General features: G+C 46.2%; 1 gene segment (V, D, J or C); it reads left to right on the forward strand.

Moving 5' to 3' along the window:
• The first annotated feature begins 2,056 nt into the window (after positions 1-2,056).
• LOC146682417 (immunoglobulin kappa variable 6D-21-like) lies at positions 2,057-2,529 on the forward strand. The segment is given in 2 exon segments: positions 2,057-2,102; positions 2,219-2,529. Coding segments are annotated over 2 exon segments (357 nt in total).
• The last annotated feature ends 20,098 nt before the right edge of the window (positions 2,530-22,627 follow it).

Here is a 22,627-nt window from a genome sequence, read left to right on the forward strand (position 1 = left end):
ACGACTACACTTGATTTATTAAATATTAACAGCAACCTTTTTTTTTCTAAATCCCTTTATAAAGACGATGCCCTGCTCTTTGATACCAAGACTAAAGTATCTTTATTGTTTGGACTTTTTTAAATTCAAATATTCAGAGAGAAACATGAGGAAATAATCTGAATGAATATAAAATAAAAGTGGACGTGAGAAGTTTGTAAACAGTCCTTATAACATAAAAAATGACCTGTGATGACTGAATTTTTCCTTTAGAACTAATAATTTAACCACTGTTACTATTGTACACAAAGTCAAACGTTTTGCACATATGAAAGATATTTATTATTTCAAAGTCTTACAGCAGCCATCTACATCGACATTATGGATGAATCTGGAGCGTGACAGTGTTAGAAACTGCAGACTGAAAACAGGAGTGTAAAACAATACTTCAACTGGGAACACTGGTCTCTCCTCAATCACTCTAGTGTGAGGAGGCCTTGGATGACCTCACAGAGCCCACCTTCATCCACAGGTTTGCATTGAATTCAATGAACTGTCTTTGTGCAGCACACTGGGACTCCAGAAGTTTCTGTCAGGTGTTTTTTAAATTTTTTGATCTGCTCTGACAGTCACTCGCTCTCACTTTGTTTCACTTCCCTCTCATGCATCAAATCATCAAGTTTGTATTACTTGGAAACAGGTAAAGAGAAGAAGTCTCCATCAGTCCTTCACATAGATTCCAATCATTCTTTTTTTAATTGCTTTTTTCCAATATGTCCAGGTTTAATTGTGAATAGTATTGTTTAATTCACTCCACCAGTAAAAGTGTCATAATCCAGGTGGGATTGGATTTTGTTTTCTTCTATTTCTTGACATTTAAATCAAATCATTAAAAGGCTAAATATCCTCTGCCTCTAAAACCCATTAGAGTTCATCAAAGAGCAGACCATGACTAGTTCTGACACCAACAAAAAGATGGAGGAGTTCCTAAACGTCTCATTAACTATGCTGACACTCTAGAATCAGGGATTCCAGCTCGTTTTACAGGCAGTGGATCAAACTCTGACTTCACTCTGACCATCAGTGGAGTCCAGGCTGAAGATGCAGCAGTTTATTACTGTCTTCACAGTTCTAACAGTCAGTGGGTGTTCACACAGTGAAAAACAGAACAGACTGAACAGAAACTGCACTGACTGCTGTTCACAGTCTGTTACTTTCTCACCTTTTATCTGATTTGCCAAAACTTGAAAGGAGCCGTCAGACAGAGAATGAGAAAATGCTTAGTGAACTTTGACCTCAGGTTCACTCTGGAAAATATCATTTACAGCTGTATCTTTCAAATGTGAAGACTTGAATCAAAAACAATAATCTTCATGAAACTTCTCCAGCTTCTTCGGATCTGATTCTGCTCAAAAGTCAGTTAAAGACTTGATTTGATCAAACTGAGATTACAGATGGAACAATCTGATTCTGATTTCTGAATCTCACCACTAAGAGCTGAGGTGGAGTTTTCATTCACAACACCTGATCTTACTCAAAGGTGGAGACACATCTATCGCTGAGAAATACTTAAAAACTTACAGTTACAGTCATCACAATAAAAACCAGAGGAAATCTGAGCTCACAAAGGTTTTTGTTTGGGAGAAACTCACATGGCTTCCATGTTTACAGCTTTTGCAAATGTCCAAGACTGATGGTTGGAGTTTATCATCTATTTTGATCTCAGCATCACTTCATGTGGTATGTTTCTCTATTCACATCTCCACATTGTAAACACCTGTGTCAAACTGGAAAAACCATATTGTTGTTACTAATGACTTGTGAAAAGACCAGAGTAGAAACTGCAAAGCATTTTTTTATAATCTACAATTAACTGTCAGAACATTCGATGTCCTCAATATGTAATAATGTAAAGTGGAAATGGCTTCAGCACTGAGGAGGAAACAGCTGCAGCTGACTGACTCTGTGTGTTTGCATATGTGTCCTGCCTCTCTGCTCACAGCTGTTAAGAGGCCAGTGTTGATCAGTGGCTGTCCAGGCCTTTCAGAGCCACTCACACACCAGCAGCACAATGATGATGTCACTGACTCTACTGCTGGCCACCCTGGGGCTCCTTGTTCAGGGTGAGACTCTCTGTGAAAACCTCAGCATGCAGCCAACTCCACACTTCAAATTCAAGTAAATTTTCTCCAAGATGGATTTTTCTCAATAACTCTTCTCATCTCATTAATATTTTCAGGTTCATCAGCAGAAATCATCCTGACTCAGACTCCTACAGCTCAGTCTGTTGTTCCAGGACAGACCGTCTCTATCAGATGTAAAGCCAGTTCAAGTATGGGTAGCTACCTGCACTGGTATCTTCAGAAACCTGCAGAATCTCCTAAACTGCTTGTTTCATATGCAACCAGTCGTCAGTCTGGAATTCCTGATCGCTTCAGTGGAAGTCAGTCAGGAACTGACTTCACTCTGACCATCAGTGGAGTTCAGGCTGAAGATGCAGGAGTTTATTATTGTGGACAAAGTGGTTACAGCTTCCCGTTCACACAGTGAAAAACCATCGTACAAAAACCTCTCAGCTGAAGAGGAACTGATCTGAAACAGCTGCAGAAAAGTAAAGCAGTGAGATGAATCATTAATCCTGTTTTACAATTTGAGATAATGAGTACACATCAACAGTAAAAACATTTAATGAAATAAGACGTCTTTAACATTTTGAAATAATTCACCACCAGTAGTGTCACCAAATAAAAGTGTAACTGTTCTCTGATTATGGACAAATTTCCAGAATAGATTGTCCCTATCTTCAGAAAACTGCAGATGTAACTAAACACTTTGTTTAATCTGTTACAAATCATCATTCTGGAGTTTCTAACAGTTTTACTGCGAGTCAGTCTGGAGCTGTTTTTGACCCTCAGTGAAGATTCATGAGTTTTAGAAAAACCTGATCCAAAGCAGTATGTGGAGATAAACTATTACGAGATCCATGGTGAACGCTTCATATTTAATGAGTACAATTCTAAAGAAAGGTGTTAATTTGTGTTTCCAAACAAAATCAGGTGTGTTTCATGAATGACAGAATATGGACCCACTTTAACATATGAAACAATCAGTTATTATATACTGTACACACAAATTCAAATTTCTCTGCTGTTAGAGTGAATTGTTAAATGTTGCCATTGTTGTACTTAAATTTGTAAACCTTGCCTTAAACTGTATGATCAAAGGCATTCTTCTGTTCCTCCCCTATACATGTAAGATGTTAGGGAGGCAATTAGTTATAGTGTTTACCTGCAGGCACATCATATGTGAAGGTTCTGTGTTCTTGTTTAGTAAACTTCCTGCCATTATGGCATCACCTGTGTTTGTGTATGGTGAAACATTACAGGAATTGAGCCATATATAGGGTGGGGGGAGGTGACCTTTTTTATGACCAAGGATGTTGTTAAAACAGTTGTAATCAGGAAGTCACGCACACAGAGACACACACTCACTCACGTGCACACACACGTGCTTACACGTGCACACACACACACACACACTCACACACACATACACACAGTGCCTTATCTTTTGTAACCATAGGTGGGTTACAATGGGCGGTGCTTGTGTGAACTGTAACTGTTTTCAATGAAAGGCGGCAAGAGGAGGCTGGGGTCAGAGTCATCTGAGGTTGGATTCACAGTACTTTTCTGAGATACCGACCGGGGCTTCCCTTGCGCAAGTTAAAACCGAACGATCACTGTTTGTCTTGCTTTGTTCATGGATATAGGTTTCTGAACCATTTTTATACATACATACATACACACACACACACACACACACACACACACATATATATATATATATATATATATATATATACATATATATATATATATATATATATATATATATATATATATATATGTCGTTCGGACTGGAGAAGTGTAGTCGGATCGTAACAAAGAGAGGGAAGGTAGTCAGAACTGAGGGGATTGAACTACCAGAAGGCAACATTGCAGACATAGAGGACAGTTACAAGTACCTGGGGATCCCGCATGCGAATGGGAACCATGAAGAGGCCGCTAGAAAAGCTGCAACCACCAAGTACCTGCAGAGGGTCAGGCAGGTCCTGAGGAGTCAGCTGAATGGCAAGAACAAGATCCGGGCCATCAACACGTACGCCCTGCCCGTGATCAGATACCCTGCTGGGGTAATAGGCTGGCCAAAGGAGGAGATAGAAGCCACTGACATAAAGACAAGAAAGCTCCTTACCATGCATGGAGGGTTTCACCCCAAGTCCAGCACCCTGAGGCTGTACGCTAAGCGGAAGGAAGGGGGCCGGGGACTGGTGAGTGTCAGCACCACAGTCCAGGATGAGACAACGAACATCCAAGAATACATTGGGAAGATGGCCCCAACTGACCGAGTGCTCAGTGAATACCTCAGGCAGCAGAAACCCAAGAAAGAGGAGGAAGACGAGGAACCATCATGGAAGGACAGGCCCCTGCACGGTATGTACCACCGGCAGATAGAGGAGGTGGCTGATATCCAGAAATCCTACCAGTGGCTGGACAAAGCTGGACTGAAAGACAGCACAGAGGCACTAATCATGGCAGCACAAGAACAAGCTCTGAGTACAAGATCCATAGAAGCTGGGGTCTATCACACCAGGCAAGACCCCAGGTGCAGGCTGTGTAAAGATGCCCCAGAGACAATCCAGCACATAACAGCAGGGTGCAAGATGCTAGCAGGCAAGGCATACATGGAACGCCATAACCAAGTGGCCGGCATAGTGTACAGGAACTTCTGTGCCGAGTATAACCTGGAAGTCCCGAGGTCAAAATGGGAGATGCCCCCAAGGGTAGTGGAGAATGACCGAGCTAAGATCCTGTGGGACTTCCAGATACAGACGGACAAAATGGTGGTGGCTAACCAACCGGACATAGTGGTGGTAGACAAACAGAAGAAGACGGCCGTAGTGATCGATGTAGCGGTTCCGAATGACAGCAATATCAGGAAGAAGGAACACGAGAAGCTGGAGAAATACCAAGGGCTCAGAGAAGAGCTCGAGAGGATGTGGAGGGTGAAGGTAACGGTGGTCCCCGTGGTAATCGGAGCACTAGGTGCGGTGACTCCCTAGCTAGGCGAGTGGCTCCAGCAGATCCCGGGAACAACATCGGAGATCTCTGTCCAGAAGAGCGCAGTCCTGGGAACAGCTAAGATACTGCGCATGACCCTCAAGCTCCCCGACCTCTGGTAGAGGACCTGAGCTTGAAGGATAAACCGGCCGAAGGGGTGAGAGGGGAATTTTTATACATACATAATATGTATATATTGTATAAAAAAAAAACACCCAGGACGCCCCTGCGGGCGGTTTATCCTTCAAGCTCGGGTCCTCTACCAGATTCCTGGCAGCTTGAGGGTCCTGCACAGTATCTTAGCTGTTCCCAGGACTGCGCTCTTGTGGACAGAGATCTCTAATGTTGTTCCTGGGATCTGCTGGAGCCACTCGCCTAGTTTAGGAGTCACTGCACCTAGGGCTCCGATTACCACTGGGACCACTGTTACCTTCACCCTCCACAACTTCCCAAACTCTTCTCTGAGCCCTTGGTACGTCTCGAGCTTCTCATGTTTCTTCTTTTTGATGTTGCTGTCATTGGGAACCGCTACATCGATCACTACGGCCGTCTTCTCCTGTTTGTCTACCACCACTATGTCCGGTTGGTTAACCATCAGCAAGTCCATCTGTATCTGGAAGTCCCACAGGATCTTAGCTTGGTCATTCTCCACCACCCTTGGGGGCGTCTCCCATTTTGACCTCAGGACTTCCAGGCCATACTCTGGACAGGTGTGAAATGGCAAGAAATGAATCTTCTATGTGCTGTGACAGAACATGAACAGTAAACAGATCACTCCCATTTTTTACTTTAAATTCACGTTTGGAGTCCAGCCAAATGTGGTAAAAGTGGTAAGCCCCGTTGAAGAACTGAAAAGCATAGTATTTATTTTGGCACACAGGCCGCACTCATTGGAGGATATGATTTATATATATGACTGTTAAACAGAAGAAGTTGCAATCATTGATAGAAAATAGCAATGGGAGGGAAAGGATTCAACCTGAAGAGACATAAACATGGCAAAGAAATGTGGTAGGATCTAAATCTCAAACACAAGCAAACTGCCTTTTTGTTGCAGAAATTTTAACCAGCAAAACAGGATGTTCAAGGCAAAATGTTCAGAAACCTGAGTCTGTCTCAAAAGATTGCCCCTGACTCCATGAACTCTTCCAGTCCATCTTACAGCTTTTGATTTAACATTGTTGAGTCTCTGTCTTTGTTCAATCTTAAGGCCCGTCTTAAATCCATGCATGTCTATATTTATTTGTATTAGAATTCATATTTGAATTATTTCACATTTTCCATTAGATTTTTTTTTTAATTCAAATTTATCTCTCCACTAGATGTCATGAATGATTTAATTATTCAGCTCAGGACAGCTGCAGCTGACTGACTCTGTGTGTTTGCATATGTGTCCTGCCTCTCTGCTCACAGCTGTTAAGAGGCCAGTGTTGATCAGTGGCTGTCCAGGCCTTTCAGAGCCACTCACACACCAGCAGCACAATGATGATGTCACTGACTCTACTGCTGGCCACCCTGGGGCTCCTCGTTCAGGGTGAGACTCTCTGTGAAAACTTTGCTTCAGCATGCAGCCAGGTTCACCACAATGATGTTCTGCTCTGATGGAGAAACTCTGAAACCAGCAGCACTGACCTTCTTCCATCTGTTCTCCATGTTAGAGAAATGATCCTCGAATGTTTGGATGTTCATCATCTCAATAACTTTTCTCCACTTTTTCATGTTTTCAGGTTCATCAGGAGAAAAAGTCCTGACTCAGACTCCTACAGCTCAGTCTGTTGTTCTTGGACAGACTGTCTCTGTCAGATGTAAAGCCAGTTCAAGTGTCGGCTCATGCCTCAACTGGTACCTTCAAAAGGATGGAGAATCTCCCAAACTCTTAATTTATCTTGCTACCAGCCGTCAGTCTGGAGTTTCTGATCGTTTCAGTGGAAGTGGATCTGGGACTGACTACACTCTGACTATCAGCAGAGTTCAGGCTGAAGATGCAGGAGTTTATTACTGTCAGCAGTGTAACAGCTGGCCGTTCACACAGTGATACAACGCCGTACAAAAACCTCACACAGCTGGAGAGGAACTGAGAAAAAAGATCATCTGAACTGACAGCTGCTCAGAAACACACATTACATTTTATAAATGTTAATCTCATCAGTTCCTCATGCTCAAAATAAAATGTTATTGCTGCAATTAATTATCTGTAAAACAGAGAATATCGATACGAGCAACGATTGAAAACAATCATTTAAATATTTGATCTTTGAATTATGAAAGCTAGAAACTCAAAAGACTAATGACTAATTCATCCTGCTTTAAGTTCTACAGAAACACAAATATTTATGATTATCATTTAATCATCTTTAAAGCAAAAACTTCAGGCAACGTGTCTCTGAAGTGTTTTAGGTACATGCTCTATATCAGGGGTGCCCAATCCCGGTCCTCGAGAGCTACCGTCCTGCAGCTTTTAGATGCATCCCTACTCCAACACAGCTGAATCAAATGGTTTGATCTCTTCAGCATGCCATCATGTTTGGCAAATGCCTGATAACAAGCCATTCATTTGATTCAGGTGTGTGGGAACAAGGATGCATCTAAAAGCTGCAGGACGGTAGCTCTCGAGGACCGGGATTGGGCACCCCTGCTCTATATTATATTTTTACTACATTTGAATTTAATTTATCAGTACATACTGACAGTTATAAATATTTCCATTAACACAGCTGATTTGAGAATATTTATGTTGTTGGAACCTGTTGGCCCTGTTGGAACGTTTCATGGTTTTCTTCCTCCTTTTGCTTCCGTCTGTCCTTTTGGGAGGAGCTACATCCCCTTTATTAAAAGCTTTAAGACCAGCAGCAGCCTTGTGGCATCTCATCTCATCCTCTCATTCTTTGAGCCATAAATTTAGGGACTGTAACAGGATCAACAGATGTTCACATTTTAAAGCATATTTTATACTTTTTTAAATTTTGTGATCATTTTGGCTGAGGGGAGGAAAGCTCCTGCAAGGTGTGACAATCTCCCCCACCGGTTGAAGAGCCCCACAGGCGGCTCGACACACCGGCGGCACCCTGGGCTGTGTTATAACTTGTGACATGGATTTTTGCAGGAAATCAGGGTTACCGGGGCCCCGCCCTGGAGCCAGGCCCGGGGAGGGTGCCCGAGGGCGAGCGTCTGGTGGCCGGGCCTTAGTCCATGGGGCCCGGCCGGGCACAGCCCGAAGAGGAGACATGGGCCCATCCTCCCGCAGGCCCACCACCCTCAGGAGGTGCCATAGGGGACGGGTGCATTGTGTGCCGGGTGGCGGCCAGGAGCGGAGGCCCTGGCGGACTGAGCCCTGGCTGCCAAGACTGGCAATAGGGACATGGAATGTCACCTCTCTGGTGGGGAAGGAGCCTGAGTTAGTGCGTGAGGTTGAGAGGTACTGGCTAGATATAGTCGGGCTCACCTCTACGCATGGCTTGAGCTCTGGAACCAGTCTCCTGGAGAGGGGCTGGACTCTGTCTCAGTCTGGAGTTGCCCCTGGTGAGAGGCGGCGGGCTGGGGTCAAGGTCAAGGTCAAATTTATTTATATAGCACATTTCAAACAGCCGATGCTGCACAAAGTGCTTAACAATATAAAAATGGTATTAAAAAGCAACAATGTAATACAATAATAACAGTAAAAAACTATAAAAGGACAGTAAAAGAATTTAAACAATAACTAAACTAATTCAAATAAGACCAAAATGCTTGGGTCATAGTGTGTTAAAAGCCAGGGCATAGAAATGTGTCTTTAGTAAAGATTTAAATTGCTCAAGTGTTTGTGCAGATCTAATATTTAAGGGGAGACTATTCCAAAGTCTGGGACCTGCCACAGAGAAGGATCTATCACCACGGGATTTGAGGTTAGTCCGTGGGATGGACAACATTAGTTTTGAGCTAGACCTCGTGGTTTTTCCTGGAGCATAGGGAGAGAGGAGCTCAGACAGGTAAGGAGGGGCTCGGGCATTAAGTGACTTCAAAACAAAAAGTAGAAGTTTAAATTGGATCCTGTAGGAGACACGAAGCCAGTGTAAAGAAGCTAAAACTGGGGTTATATGCTCTCTCCGTTTGGTACCAGTTAGCAGGCGAGCAGCAGCATTTTGAACCATCTGAAGACGATGGATGGTGGCCTGATCTAGACCATAATACAATGAATTGCAGTAGTCCAATCTGCAAGTAAGAAAAAGGTGAATAACACGCTCAAAGACGTTAGCGGGAAGGTATGGCTTTACCTTGGCTAGCTGTCTTAACGGAAAAAACAGGACTGAACTACTGCACTCACCTGCTTATTCAATTTAAAAGAACCATCAATGTAGACACTGAGGTTTTTTACATGTGTTTTACAATACAAGGAAAGGGTGCCCAGAGTGCTGTCGATATGATTAAAGTTGCCAAAAATAACAACCTCAGTTTTATTTTCATTTAGCTTTAAAAAATGTAATGACAACCACTGTTTGTCATCGTCAAGGCAGCGTAATAAGAGCTGCGGATGGTCTGACCCTGCTTTTAAAGGTAGATAAATCTGCAAATCATCAGCAAAACAATGAAATGAAATTCTGCACCGCGAGAAGATGGAGCCCAATGGCAACAAATAGAGTGCGAACAGGGCAGGACCCAAAATAGAGCCTTGAAGTACACCGTATTTAAGAGGGGCTATTTTGGAGTTGTGGGGGCCCATATTGACATGAAAAAACCTTTCTGACAAATCAGAATCAGAATCAGAATGGGGTTTATTGCCAAATGTTGAGCAGGTTTACAACATTAGGAAATTGCTGCGGTGCTTCAGTGCAAACATACTGTCATAAATTACGCTTAAATAGACATGAAAATAAAAATAAGAATAAGAATTAAAAGTGCTAAGTAGATAGATATATACATGAGTGCAGGTGGTGATCAGTGCCAAACATGGAATGATGCAGTGAACACAGCGTAGGGTCATGTGTTAGTGGCGGGGACAGTCATATGGTTATTGTTCATGTGTTCAACAGCAGAGGGGAAGAAACTGTTCTTATGGCGAGAGGTTCTGGTGCGAATGGACCGGAGCCTCCTGCCTGAGGGGAGCAGGTCAAACAGACTGTGTCCAGGGTGAGAAGGGTCAGCTGAGATCCGAGCTGCACGCCGCAATGTCCTGGAGGTGTACAGGTCCTGCAAAGATGGGAGTCTGCAGCCAATCACCTTCTCAGCAGAGCGCACAACACGCTGCAGTCTCTGTTTGTCCCTGATAGTGGCTCCAGCGTACCACACGGTGATGGAGGAGGTGAGGATGGACTCGATGATTGCAGTGTAGAACTGCATCATCGTCCGTGTTGGCAGGTTGAATTTCTTCAGCTGCCTCAGGAAGTACATCCTCTGCTGGGCTTTCTTGATGACGGAGGTGATGGTGGGCTCCCACTTCAGGTCCTGGGTGATGGTGGTACCCAGGAAGCGGAATGAGTCCACAGAGGTGATGGGGGTGTCAGTCAGGATGATGGGGGGGAGTGGGGCTGTGTGCTTCCTGAAGTCCACAATAATCTCCACTGTCTTCTGGGCATTCAGCACCAGGTTGTTGTGGCTGCACCAGGACACCAGACGTTCAACCTCCCTCCTGTAGGCAGACTCGTCCCCGTCCGAGATGAGTCCAATAACGGTGGTGTCATCTGCAAACTTGATTAGCTTGACAGACTGGTGGGTGGAGGTGCAGCAGTTGGTGTACAGGGAGAAGAGCAGAGGAGAAAGAACACAGCCCTGAGGGGAGCCGGTGCTGATGGTCCGGGAGTCCGAGACATTCTTTCCCAGCCTCACATGCTGCTTCCTGTCCGTCAGGAAGTCAGTGATCCACCGGCAGATGGGATCAGGCACATTCATCTGGGAAAGCTTGTCTCGGAGATGGTCTGGAAGGATGGTGTTGAAGGCAGAGCTGAAGTCCACAAACAGGATCCTGGTGTAGGTTCCTGGGGAGTCCAGATGCTGCAGGATGAAGTGTAGGGCCATGTTGATGGCGTCGTCTACAGACCTGTTGGCTCTATATGCAAACTGCAGGGGGTCCAGGAGGGGGGCCGTGAGGGTCCTGAGATGGGAGAGAACTAGGCGCTCAAAGGACTTCATGACCACAGATGTCAGAGCCACGGGTCTGTAGTCATTTAGTCCAGTTATCCTAGGTTTCTTGGGGACAGGGATTATGGTGGAGGACTTGAAGCAGGCAGGCACATGACATGCCTGCAGTGAGGAGTTGAAAATGCCAGAAAACACTGGGGCCAGCTCGTTTGCACAGTGTCTGAGGGTGGCAGGAGACACGCCGTCTGGGCCGGGAGCTTTCCGAGCATTCAGGTTCTTAAACTGCTTCCTCACATCTGCTTCATGAATATGAAGAGTTGTGGTGGGAGGAGGTGGTGTGAAATCCTCTTTTGTGTGGGGTGAGGAGGGGGGTGTTGTAGGTGAACAGTTTGAAGGTGGTGATGGCTCTATGGAGGGGGGAGAGGTGGGGGAATTAGTGTCCAAAGTGTCTCTATTGTTGGGGCCGTTGAAGGTGTGAAGGCTGCCTGATGGCTCATCAAAACGACAGTAGAAGTCGTTAAGGGTGTTGGCCAAGAGCAAGTCATCAGTGGAGTGGGGGGTTTTAGGCTTGTAGTTTGTGATATTTCTAAAACCTTTCCACACAGAGGCCGAGTCATTCTCTGAGATCTGCTGCTGCATCTTCTCAGAGTGCTGATGTTTAGCAATGTCCACTTCTTTAGTGAACCTGTACTTGGCCTCTCTGTAGCAGTCCCTGTCTCCGCTTCTGAACGCCTTTCTCTTTTCCAGCCACAGCTTTTTGAGTTTAGGAGTAAACCAGGGTTTGTCATTGTTATAACTCACCCTGGTGCCTGATGGCACAATGCTGTCCTCACAGAAGTGGATATAGGAGGTGACAGTGTCTGTAAACTCGTCCAAGCTGTTAGAAGCAGCCTTCATTGTGTCCCAGTCTGTAGACTCCAAACACGTGTGAAGCTCCTCCACAGCCTCGTTGCTCCACAGTTTTTTAGTCCTCACGACAGGTTTGGAGAGCTTCAGCCTCTGTCTGTACGCGGGGATCAGGTGGATCATAATGTGGTCAGAAAGTCCGAGTGAAGCGCGGGGCACCGCGTGATAGGCCCCGCTGATCGTGCTGTAACAGTGGTCCAATGTCCTCTCCTCTCTGGTCGGGCATTTAATATACTGCTTGTATTTTGGAAGCTCATGGCTCAGATTGGCTTTGTTAAAGTCCCCAAGAGCAATGATGAGAGAGTCCGGGTATGTCCGCTCCGTGTGGAGAATCTGCTCCGCGAGTGCGCACTGAGCTGCCTGCGCATCTGCGTCTGGCGGGATGTAAACAGCGGCCAGGATGAATGAAGCAAACTCCCGCGGAGAATAAAACGGTTTGCAGTGAATGAAAAGGTATTCCAGAGAGGGAGAGCAGTGCTGAGCAATCACTGTTACATCTGTGCACCAGCCACTATTGATGTAGAAGCAGAGACCTTGTTAAGGTTCGTTCGAGTTAGGGAAGAGAAGAAAGCAAGCCCAAGCCGAAGTAGGTGTCAAAAATAGTGGCCGATTTGCAATCGAATCCTCTCGTCAACTGAAGCATCGGTCTCCTTATATTGCCATTATGACATCACAGTTGGATCTTTACTGGAAATGATCTCAAATGATAACAATTCCCCGCCTATCACAAAGTTTTCCCTTATATAGACATCAACTGCTACTCTTAAGAGAAAAACAAGTGTGTATTACATTGTGCATTTTGTGAAAGTGTATCTATCAGAGAAACTGTCCTCAGACGACCCTCCTATTATTACTAAGTGTGTAGGTGAACGTGCGTGTGTGTTACATAAGTGCGTGCATGTGATTACAGGCCGGCGTACGTGCAGAACTACACGCAGGCGGGCCAGGGCCCAACAGGACTAGTGGGTCTGTATGGTGTGACTGCACTAAAGTGCAACAACTTTATATAAACAGTCAGTGTGCATTAATATTTGCTCAGAGTAACACAGATGTAATTAAAAGATTATACTGTCAACAGATTCAACAATGGTAAATGATTAATCAATGATAACTGATTGTGAGAATACAAAATAAAATATCTCCTGATCACACTCCTCCTCTTTGGCCTTTTGAAAAAAGGCCAACATTTAGAGATATTGTGTCACTCCTCCGTCCAGGCGGCTTCTCGCAACGGCATCATATGTTCCGGAGCAGCTGACCCAGCTGAACCAGAAGCTATGGCCCTGCTCACCAGATTACCCAACACCTGCCTCACCAGAGGAATGAGACAACACCCGATCAGCAATAAACCTAGAAAAACTAAAAGAGAAAACATGGCAGACATAAACAATCCCTTATATTGCCCAAAAACAGATGTGAACCAGTCTCCCAGCCTCGAGTTCACGCCTGATTGCTCATGCATGGTTCTAGATAACGCTTTCAAATTCTCCAGCGCCCGCGTGACCGTTCCGTCCGGAGCTGTATTGTTAGGAATAAAGGTACAACATAAATCTCCGAACATCGCACACACGCCTCCCTTCTCAGCCAATAACATGTCCAGCGCCATGCGATTTTGGATTCCCATTAACGACGTCGGACCTAATTGTTCTGCAAGACCTTCCACCGCGTCCCTAGTGAGATTAGAGAGTCTCAACACATTATAATGAACATAATTAATGCGATCAACATTTTTATTTGGAGTCACCCACAGAAACACACTTTCAAACCCGGCCGCTATCTGATCAACCAACTTATACTCATCTGGAACTCCTCTGGGAACTCCTATTGAGTCTATCCAGGTTGGCGAGTCCCGTCTTGGATCATACTTGTGGATAGCTCCTGTGGCTCTCCTCCGTCTGGCTGTAGACACATCCGCGCCTTGCTGTGGAACTGTCTCTAGCCTACTGCCTATAAGCATCAAAGGTGCAGCTAGGCGCACCAGAGCACACGTTCCCACACTCCCCATGGGAACCTGCACCAAAAGGGTGTACTCCCCACAATAATAATATAGCCCACCTCTCGCCCAGGTGCCTATAATTGTGCTTGGGTCACTTACATCATTGGTAGTCCTACCTGTGATTGTCCTCTGACACCAGCTTGGATCAATCCTTCCTAGCCTAAATCTCACTCTGTCTGTAGAGAACTCAAAACATGTATAATTATCTCGTTTTGGTGTGAATGAACCTGGTTGTGTACGTTTATCAATTGGCGGATATAAACCTGACAAAGTGGTGCAGTTACCTGTGTCCACCGCCTCTCTAGTTAATCTCAACATGCAATTATATCCCCACTCATCCTCTGGATACAGAGGAGCGGGTTCAGTAAACAAATGTGGTCGAGCGGTAGCACAAGCAACACAATCAACCACTTTCTGCTCCTTAGCATTTTGAGCCACCCAATCTAACCAAAGATTCCTATCTCCAAAACCTGTGGCACGCTCTATCAACTCCTGAGGTTTTAACCTAGTATAATCAGTGGCAACAAACCATTTTTCTTCCGGATCCTTGTAAGAAACTGTCTCTACGGGATCCGTTTGCACCGTGAGATTCAGTGCTGAGTCATTTCCCAGCGGTTTAGACCTGGGATTAAATAAATTCACCCGAATTAACCCAAATGGATCTGTCCCTACTTTATCTACCCCTACTACTAAATAAAATGCACCTCCATCAAACCCAGGTTCAGGGAGTTCACTCCATGGTCCTAGGGAAAGAGTAATAGGGTTATTTGTAACAGAATAATCTCTCTGAATAGCTATTCCTTCAAGGGCCGGTGGCACCGTTGGCTGCCATCCTACCCCTGTCCACGCGACCACATCCTGCCAAGAACACCACTGATCCGTTACATAGGTGTAGATGTCACTATCCCATGATGGGCCCCACACCGACTTAGGGTAACACATCATTGGATGATAACAAACCCACACATTATATGTTCTCCAGCTATTCCCGTCACCCGAGCATTTAATTACCTCACACAAATCGAATGTGAACGCTGTTGTGGATCCATTAACATACCCAAACTCGACTCCGCCACTGGCTTTGAGACACCCATCATCCCCACCTGAACCAACCGCACGCTTGACTTTTTTCGACGATTTGATCGGTTCGGGCTCAGGAGCGGATAGACCTCTGTGTCTGGGCAATTCACCTGTCTGCCAAAAAACAAAGAAACACGTTATAACACTTATTAACCCCAACACCCCCGTTATTCTCCAATTTTCCCACAATTTCATGATGACTGTTTCCAGGCTCGTTTACTTTTACTCTATACTAAAAAGATAAAGTTACAAAAAGAAGAGTATAAAGTTATGAGTATAAAAATATGCGAGTAACATACAAAACTATTACGATTCCTTCAAACTATCAAATACTTTAGACTAGAGCCCTAGCCTACTTAAGAGCCTGTAATGGATTCCTCCTTGGCGCGTGACGCTCCTCTTCTTGCTTCGCCTCACTCAGGTTAGACTACTGAGGAGGACCGTGGCACAGGGGGAGAGAGGATTATTCTGCCTCTATGTTCCCCCCCTGCGTCGATGGGGTGGAGGCTAGCTCCAGCAAGCTCTCGTCCGCGACTGCACACTGAGACCAATGGAACCAGGTCTCCCCTTTCCCCTTCAGACGGACAGCACTGGTGGTTCGGGCAGTTACTTCGAAGGGTCCGGTCCACCTCGGGTCTCTCCACTTTTGCTTAATGACCTTCAGCCACACCGCCTTGGCATCGGGGATGGACCTGTCCTCCGCTTTCACCCCTTCTCCAACCTGTTGTGTGAAACTAGACACAAGAGCTTTTAATTCTTTCCAACATTCAATATGTTTTCTGTTACTTTTTACACTTTCTTCCGCCGGAACTGTTGTCCAAGGACCTGGAAACTGTCGTCCTGTCAACAGCTCATATGGTGTGAAACCTGTGGATTGATTAACACAACATCTTATTATCATCAATGCAATTGGCAGGGCCGCTACCCAATTTAGCCCCGTGTGAGCAGAAATCTTAGCAATTTTAGTCTTCAGGTTTAGATTCATTCTTTCTACCTTTCCCTGCGACTGAGGGTGATATACCGTGCCAAATCTATGTTGCAACCCCAGCTTCTGTTCTACCTCTGCCAAATCTTTGTTTTTGAAATGAGTCCCATTGTCGGACCTAATCCGCTTAGGGAAACCATGCCGGGGGATGTAATGATTGATTAAACACTTAATCACACTTTTTGCATCCTCCCTCTTGGTAGGCCATGCCTCAGGCCAACCCGTCAAAGCATCTACACTTACCAGTAGATATCGAACTCCTCCTGGGCCTGGATCAATCATGTCAGTGAAGTCAATGACAATCTCTTCACCTGGTCTTTCTGGAATGGGGAACTTACCTGCCTCTGGTTTAATCACTGGCTTCGGATTGTGCCTCCCACAGATCAGACACGTCCTAGCCTTCTCCTTGATCATATCCTTCAAAAAGGGATGCCACCAATGGCACAGATGTCTCCCCATCTGGGCGACACCTACATGTCCAAGGCCGTGCGCTTCGGCAATTTTCTGTTTTGCCAAGTTGGCTGTCAACACTGGTCGACCGTCAGGTCCTCGCCAGAGACCTCCTTCTTCCCAGGCTCCTCGACTCTTCCAGATCCCCTTCTCTTCTGGGGCAGCCTCCCCTTGGGCCTTCCTGGCTTCCTCTAGCATGTTAACTCCTGATTCTTCGTCCACCGTTATTTGTACCATCTGTCGTGATGCTTTATAACCCGCTGCCTCTTTTGCAGCTCGATCGGCTTCCTGATTTCCTCTGGCCATCAGGCCGGTCCCTGAGGAGTGGCCTTTACATTTTATGATGCTCACCTCCTCTGGATCTCCCAAGGCCTGCTCAAGTTCCTCCATTTCCTTTTTGTGGCAGATTGGTGCGTTATCTGCTGTCCTGAATCCTGCTCTTCTCCATTGGGCCAGCTCCACATGAGCCGCTCCAAAAGCATAAGCTGAGTCCGTGTAAATGTTGACTCTTTTTCCTTTTGCAAGTCTCAAAGCTCGACTTAGAGCAATTACTTCTGCTCTTTGGGCTGACTGCTGCCCTTCAAGTCTTCCAGCCTCCTTCACTTCAAATGCAGCCCCTTTTCTGCAAACTACCGCGTAGCCTGCTTTTAATCCTTCATCATCCCTGTAGCAGCATCCATCAGTGAACCAATCTTCAGCTCCTGTCAGAGGTTCTGCTTTCAAGTCTTCTCTTATCTTCTCATCCACTTCAGCTCTCTTTGCGCAGTCATGAGGTTCTCCTCCTGACTCCATTAAATCTGCCATGTTAATTCCTTCATGTGTGAAGGTCAAGTTAGGAGCGTCTAAAACTCTACACACTCTCTGTTGTGTAAGAGGTGTCATGGTGAAGGCTTGTGAGTTAACATATGCCACCACACTGTGGGTGGTCAGCACCTTCAACGGATGGTCCCTCACTATATGTGCTGTCTTTTGTATAATTTTTGACACCCCAATGGCATGCTGAGTGCATCTCGGGTGCCTTGTCTCTAATGAATTCAGCCTGATGCTGACGTACATAAGTACATCTCTTCCTCCCCCTTTTTTCTGAAACAACACCCCATTAGCTATCCCGTGTGTTTCAGAAACATCAAGATAGAAGGGTTGTTCATAATTAGGGATAGCAAGATCAGCCGATCTGGATAAGTCCTGTTTTAATGCAATAAATGCCGACTCAGTGGTCGATGTCCATGGCAGTTCAGCCTTAAGATTTCTGACACCTGCCATTTTTACCAAATCCCTCAACAGGGCTGTTTTGCCTGCATAATTTGGAATGAAGTGCCGGCTGTATCCTGTTAACCCCAAGAATGAGAGCAACTCCTTAACCGTACGCGGTCTTGGATGTGTCAAAATCTGATCACGATGAGTGTTTAGCAGACCCACTGATTTGTGAGCAATGACACGGCCCAGAAATGTTACTTCTGGTCGGACCAACTGCAACTTTCCTTTACTGACCTTGAAACCGCATTCAGCGAGTCTCTTCAGTATGGTAAGTGAAGCTGCCGTGCATGCCGAAGCAGACGGAGCTGCAATGAGCAAATCATCAACATATTGCACTAGTGAACACCCCTCTGGGAGATGGCATGGCGATAAAGCTTCTTTCAACACTTGGTTGAAAATGCCAGGGGAAAGTGCAAACCCTTGTGGCAACCTTGTGTATCTGTACTGTTGTCCCCCATATGTGAATGAAAAAATGTCCCTCAGAGACTCATGCAATGGGAGACAGAAAAATGCATTCGCTAGATCAATACATGTAAACCACTTCTGGTCTGGTGTTAATGCCGTCAATGCTGTGTATGGGTTTGGGACTGGCACCGTGTCAGTACGTAAAATGGCATTGATGGCTCTTAAGTCATGTGCCATTCTGTACTTTCCTGTCCCATGCTTCTCTACTGGCAAAATAGGAGTATTCCAGTAGGATTGAGAGGGCTCAAGCACCCCTACTTTCACTAGCCCCTCAATGGTTTCTGCAATTCCCTCCTCAGCTTCTCTCTTTTGCCTATACTGTGGTTTCCAAATTGGCGTTTCAGACTTCAGCTGGAACAAAACGGGCGAACACGTTGCCTGGCCCACATCCGTAGGCCCTGCTGACCACAAGGTGTCAGGAAGAGTCGCAAGTGCGGCAACTGCATCCGCATGGTCTGTTCTTTCTCTCCCATGGATTCTTGAGATTTGTTGATGCTCCAACATCACTGTGTCCTCTGATTGACAAGTGATACGATAAATTTTGCATTTTGGCGAGTACCAAACGTCTGGAATCTGAGTAGCTTGCCAGCCAGGTTCCTCGAGGGCTCTTTTGACCATCGTCCCCAGCTCCTTCGCCTGATGACTCTCATGGACCGCCAACGTTATATGGGGCACTGAATCAGGTCCCATTTTGAACCAAGGCCGTTGTTCGTCGGTTAATTTTACTGCTGCCGCAACGCCCTCCGGACCGACATAGATGTTTTGAGAACACACATTCCAAGTCTGGCCTTCAAGGTCAGACTGGAACAGGTCCCTGTAAATTTCATCATCATTTCTATCATAATAGAGGGTGACATGGAACGGATCCCTGGGGAGAGAGAAGACTGCCAAGGCCATAATCCAAGGTTTCCACAACTGATATTGTCTTAGTATGCCTTCTTCCACCACACGACCCCAATAGATGTCAGCGGTCGTTTGTTCACAGTCTTTCAGCAAGTACTGGTTCTTTGAAAATGTCCCCAGGCACGGAAACTCTTTTCCTCCTGGAAGTGTAACTGTTAGTCCATCAGCTGAACACATGATGGTGGCCCCCAGTTTAATGAGCAGATCTCTGCCCATCAAGTTCACAGGCACATGGGGAGACACCACATAGCTGTGCTTCAATGTCTGTTTTCCCAGCACCGTCAGGGCTGGATTGGTTGTTGGCAGCGTCATGGGTACCCCAGAAAACCCAACAACACTGACCACATGGTTGGAAAGTGTGGCACTGTTTGGTTTTTGTTTCAGTGTTGAATAGGTGGCCCCAGTGTCCACAAGGAAGGTCATTTCATCTCCTTCCACACTCATTGACAACATAGGATCTGCCACTCCCATGTTGTCTGGTCTCTGTGGGTCCCGTCAGTACAGCTCCTCCTCTCCGCCCCAGTAGCCCAGGGGATACTGAGCCGCTGGCGCCATGCCTGGGTTCGGAGCTTGATGTCCTCTTGTCTGGCCCACTCTGCCTCGAAAAGTTCCCTGTGCCTGGGGTGATGATGGATAACCTGCTTCTTGCTGTCGTGGTGTAGGACAATCACGAATCCAATGTCCTCGTCCTCCACACCTTAGGCATACATTCGGGTCCAGCATAGGTCCCCCCAGACCACGGCCCCTTGGTCCACCTCCCCTTTGGGATCCACCACGTCCCCTCAGCGACCTAGTAGTCCCCCAATTCCCCGCGGGTCTTCCTTGCCTTGGGAATTCATTGGCGGGCCATCGGTCATCAGGGTACAGAACTGGATTCAAATCTGGCCAATCAGGCCCCGGATCGCCCCGTGGCTGCGCCACCAGCATCTTCTTAGGTCCATCTTTGTTTTCCTTTTTCTTTTCGTTTAGTTTTTCTCTCGCCTCTGCCAATTTCAATTTCACTAAGTGCCCTTGCGCCTCCTCCAGCTCCTGTTTTTTCTTGATCACCTCGTCTTTCTCCAGCTCAAGTCGATGTATAATGTGCCTCTCCCATTTTGCTGAATCCGCCACCGCAAAATCAGGATTCTTTTGTAAATCTATTCTTACTCGTTCTGGGAGACCTGCTAATACTGCAGATCGGAACCACGCCCTTGGTTCACCATTCTGCCCAGGATGTTCACCAGTTTGAAGAATCCACTGTTCTTTTGCATGCTCCATAAACTCTCTAGGGGAATGTTCTGGGGTCCAAACAATCCTAGGTGTAGTGCCCATGTTATGAGTCGGATACTTCTCACGCACTGCGTCAGAGAGAGCATTTCGCACCCTTGCATAGGGGACGTCGTTTGGTTGGCATACAGTTCTTGCTATCTCTTCTACATCTGCGAGGCCTCCTCCTCTGAAGGTCCTCCCACCGATAGCTCGGAAATCTCCCAGGGCCAATTCCTCTCCTTCGGTAAGACTTCCTAGTCTCCTCAACCAAGCGGCTCCTCCCTCCGTGATTGGGGGCAGCTGCTTCACCAGAGCCTCAAGATCTCTGATATTATAGGGGTGGTAGACTGGTTCACCCCTTACACCCGTCAATAAAGGCATTGTGAGGGATAATTCCTCCTCTGCATCACACTGCCTTTCTCCAGTTGGCAATGCAACAGTCTTCCTCTGGTTCTTCTCAAAGATGGACGGTCTTTTATCTCTTGGATCCTCCAGAACCCTCCCAGAGCGAAGGGTGGTCATTCCTGTGGTAGCCTGAAAAGTTGGGGCAAATCCTCCCCTTTGCAGGTTTGACACTTCTCTGGATTTTCGTGTGTTATTTTTTACTGAGGCCGCCAAGTCCTTTTCCAATGCATAAAGTGTTTGTGCTACGCTACGTGGTGTTGCTACGCCTTCCTCCTCTAATTTTCTCAAGAGGCGTTCCAGCTGTATCACGGCCTCCCGATTGTCAGATTCTTTTCCAAAAACGTGGCCTTGCCACTGTTCCTTCTCAGAATTATCAACCGTTGACCTATGATTAGTTTTATGGGTCGCCTTTGATGGCGCCTTCTGATACTGCATTGAAGGTGAGTCTTCCTCTGAAGTCCAGACCTCCTGGGATGGATTTTCCTGGCTGGGCTGTTGCAATGTCACCTGACCGGTACTTGTAGACGCCACAGGTTGAGCTTCTTCTGTAGCTCTATCTGGGCTAAAAAGAGAGGGAGGAATCAAGATCAACCCCCGTGTAGTCATTCCTTGTGATGTCCCAGCAACTGGGTGAGGCTGACTTACCTCTGATGCAGCTGCCGCTGATTGAGACTGCAGCGCTTTCTGTGCAGGTACCCCTGATTGAGGCTGCACTACTCCTGTGTCTGCCTCCACTGTGGCTGGAGCAGATGTCGATGGTGGAGGATTCTCCTGCAAATTGACAATTCCACCTGTCACTTTTCCTGTTTTTCCTTCCGGCCCCCACATAGTACCACCCTCCAGAGCCACCACTGGGCAAATATAAGGTGGGGGTGGGCCACTCAGGAAGTCCTTCAGGCTGGGATATAGCTTTCCCTCAGCCTCAGCTTCCTTCTTCAAGGCTGGCTGGCTGTCGTTCACTCCCTCTTGCATCCAGTGGGAAACACCTTGGGAGATAATCATAAGCTTACAATACTTACTTTGTTTTTCCATCATAAGTTTCTTTTCAGCCTTTATTTTTCTCCCCTGGAAACGTCCTAAAGATTCCTCTTCAAGCTCCTTGATTCTCTCTTCACATTTCTCCCCTTGTCGTTGAAAGATGGAGTGCAAAGGGATTCTGTCCTCCAATGTCTTCTGTTGATTTTCACATAATTCCTTCACTTCTTTTTCTAAATCCTGACACTGACGAGCAATCTCTTTTGAAGAAGTCCCTTCAGTCATTTTAATGGCTTTCTTCAATTCCTGTATTTGCTCCTTCAGTGGCTTGTATCTCTTTCCCCCACCAGGGGTCACCTTTTCCTCTTCAGCCATTTTGCTTTTTGACCTCACTTACCTTACCAAAATGGCCGGTCTCAGGCTCCTCCCTTAGGGGTTGCCTCGTTGTATTTTCCTTTCGGCAGTCAGAATCTCACAAGCTGGTCAAGCCGAACTTCCGCTAGGCTCCAGCCTGAGAGAGAGAGAGACCGCCCACAGACACACATACACTCACACACACACTCTCTAATCCCCCTTTCAAGCTAAAAGCTTGACAAACGTCTAATACAACAGTTTTAAGCACACAAAGCCAGCGAAAATTCACTCTCACATTCACTTCCCTAACAACTACAAAGTTTTCTCATACACGAATAGTCCAGACAATCTACCATGCACCGTTTTCCCTCCTTATACGAGAGACTCAACCAGCTTTTAAAAACTTTATTTACACAACATCAAATAAAGCACAGATCTCTGCCTTTTCCAGGT

This window comes from Copadichromis virginalis, linkage group LG22 (genome assembly GCF_057382275.1).
Source record: "Copadichromis virginalis isolate Kocher_CV1m ecotype Utaka linkage group LG22, C_Virginalis_male_GT1.1, whole genome shotgun sequence".
Taxonomy (NCBI): Eukaryota; Metazoa; Chordata; class Actinopteri; order Cichliformes; family Cichlidae; genus Copadichromis; species Copadichromis virginalis.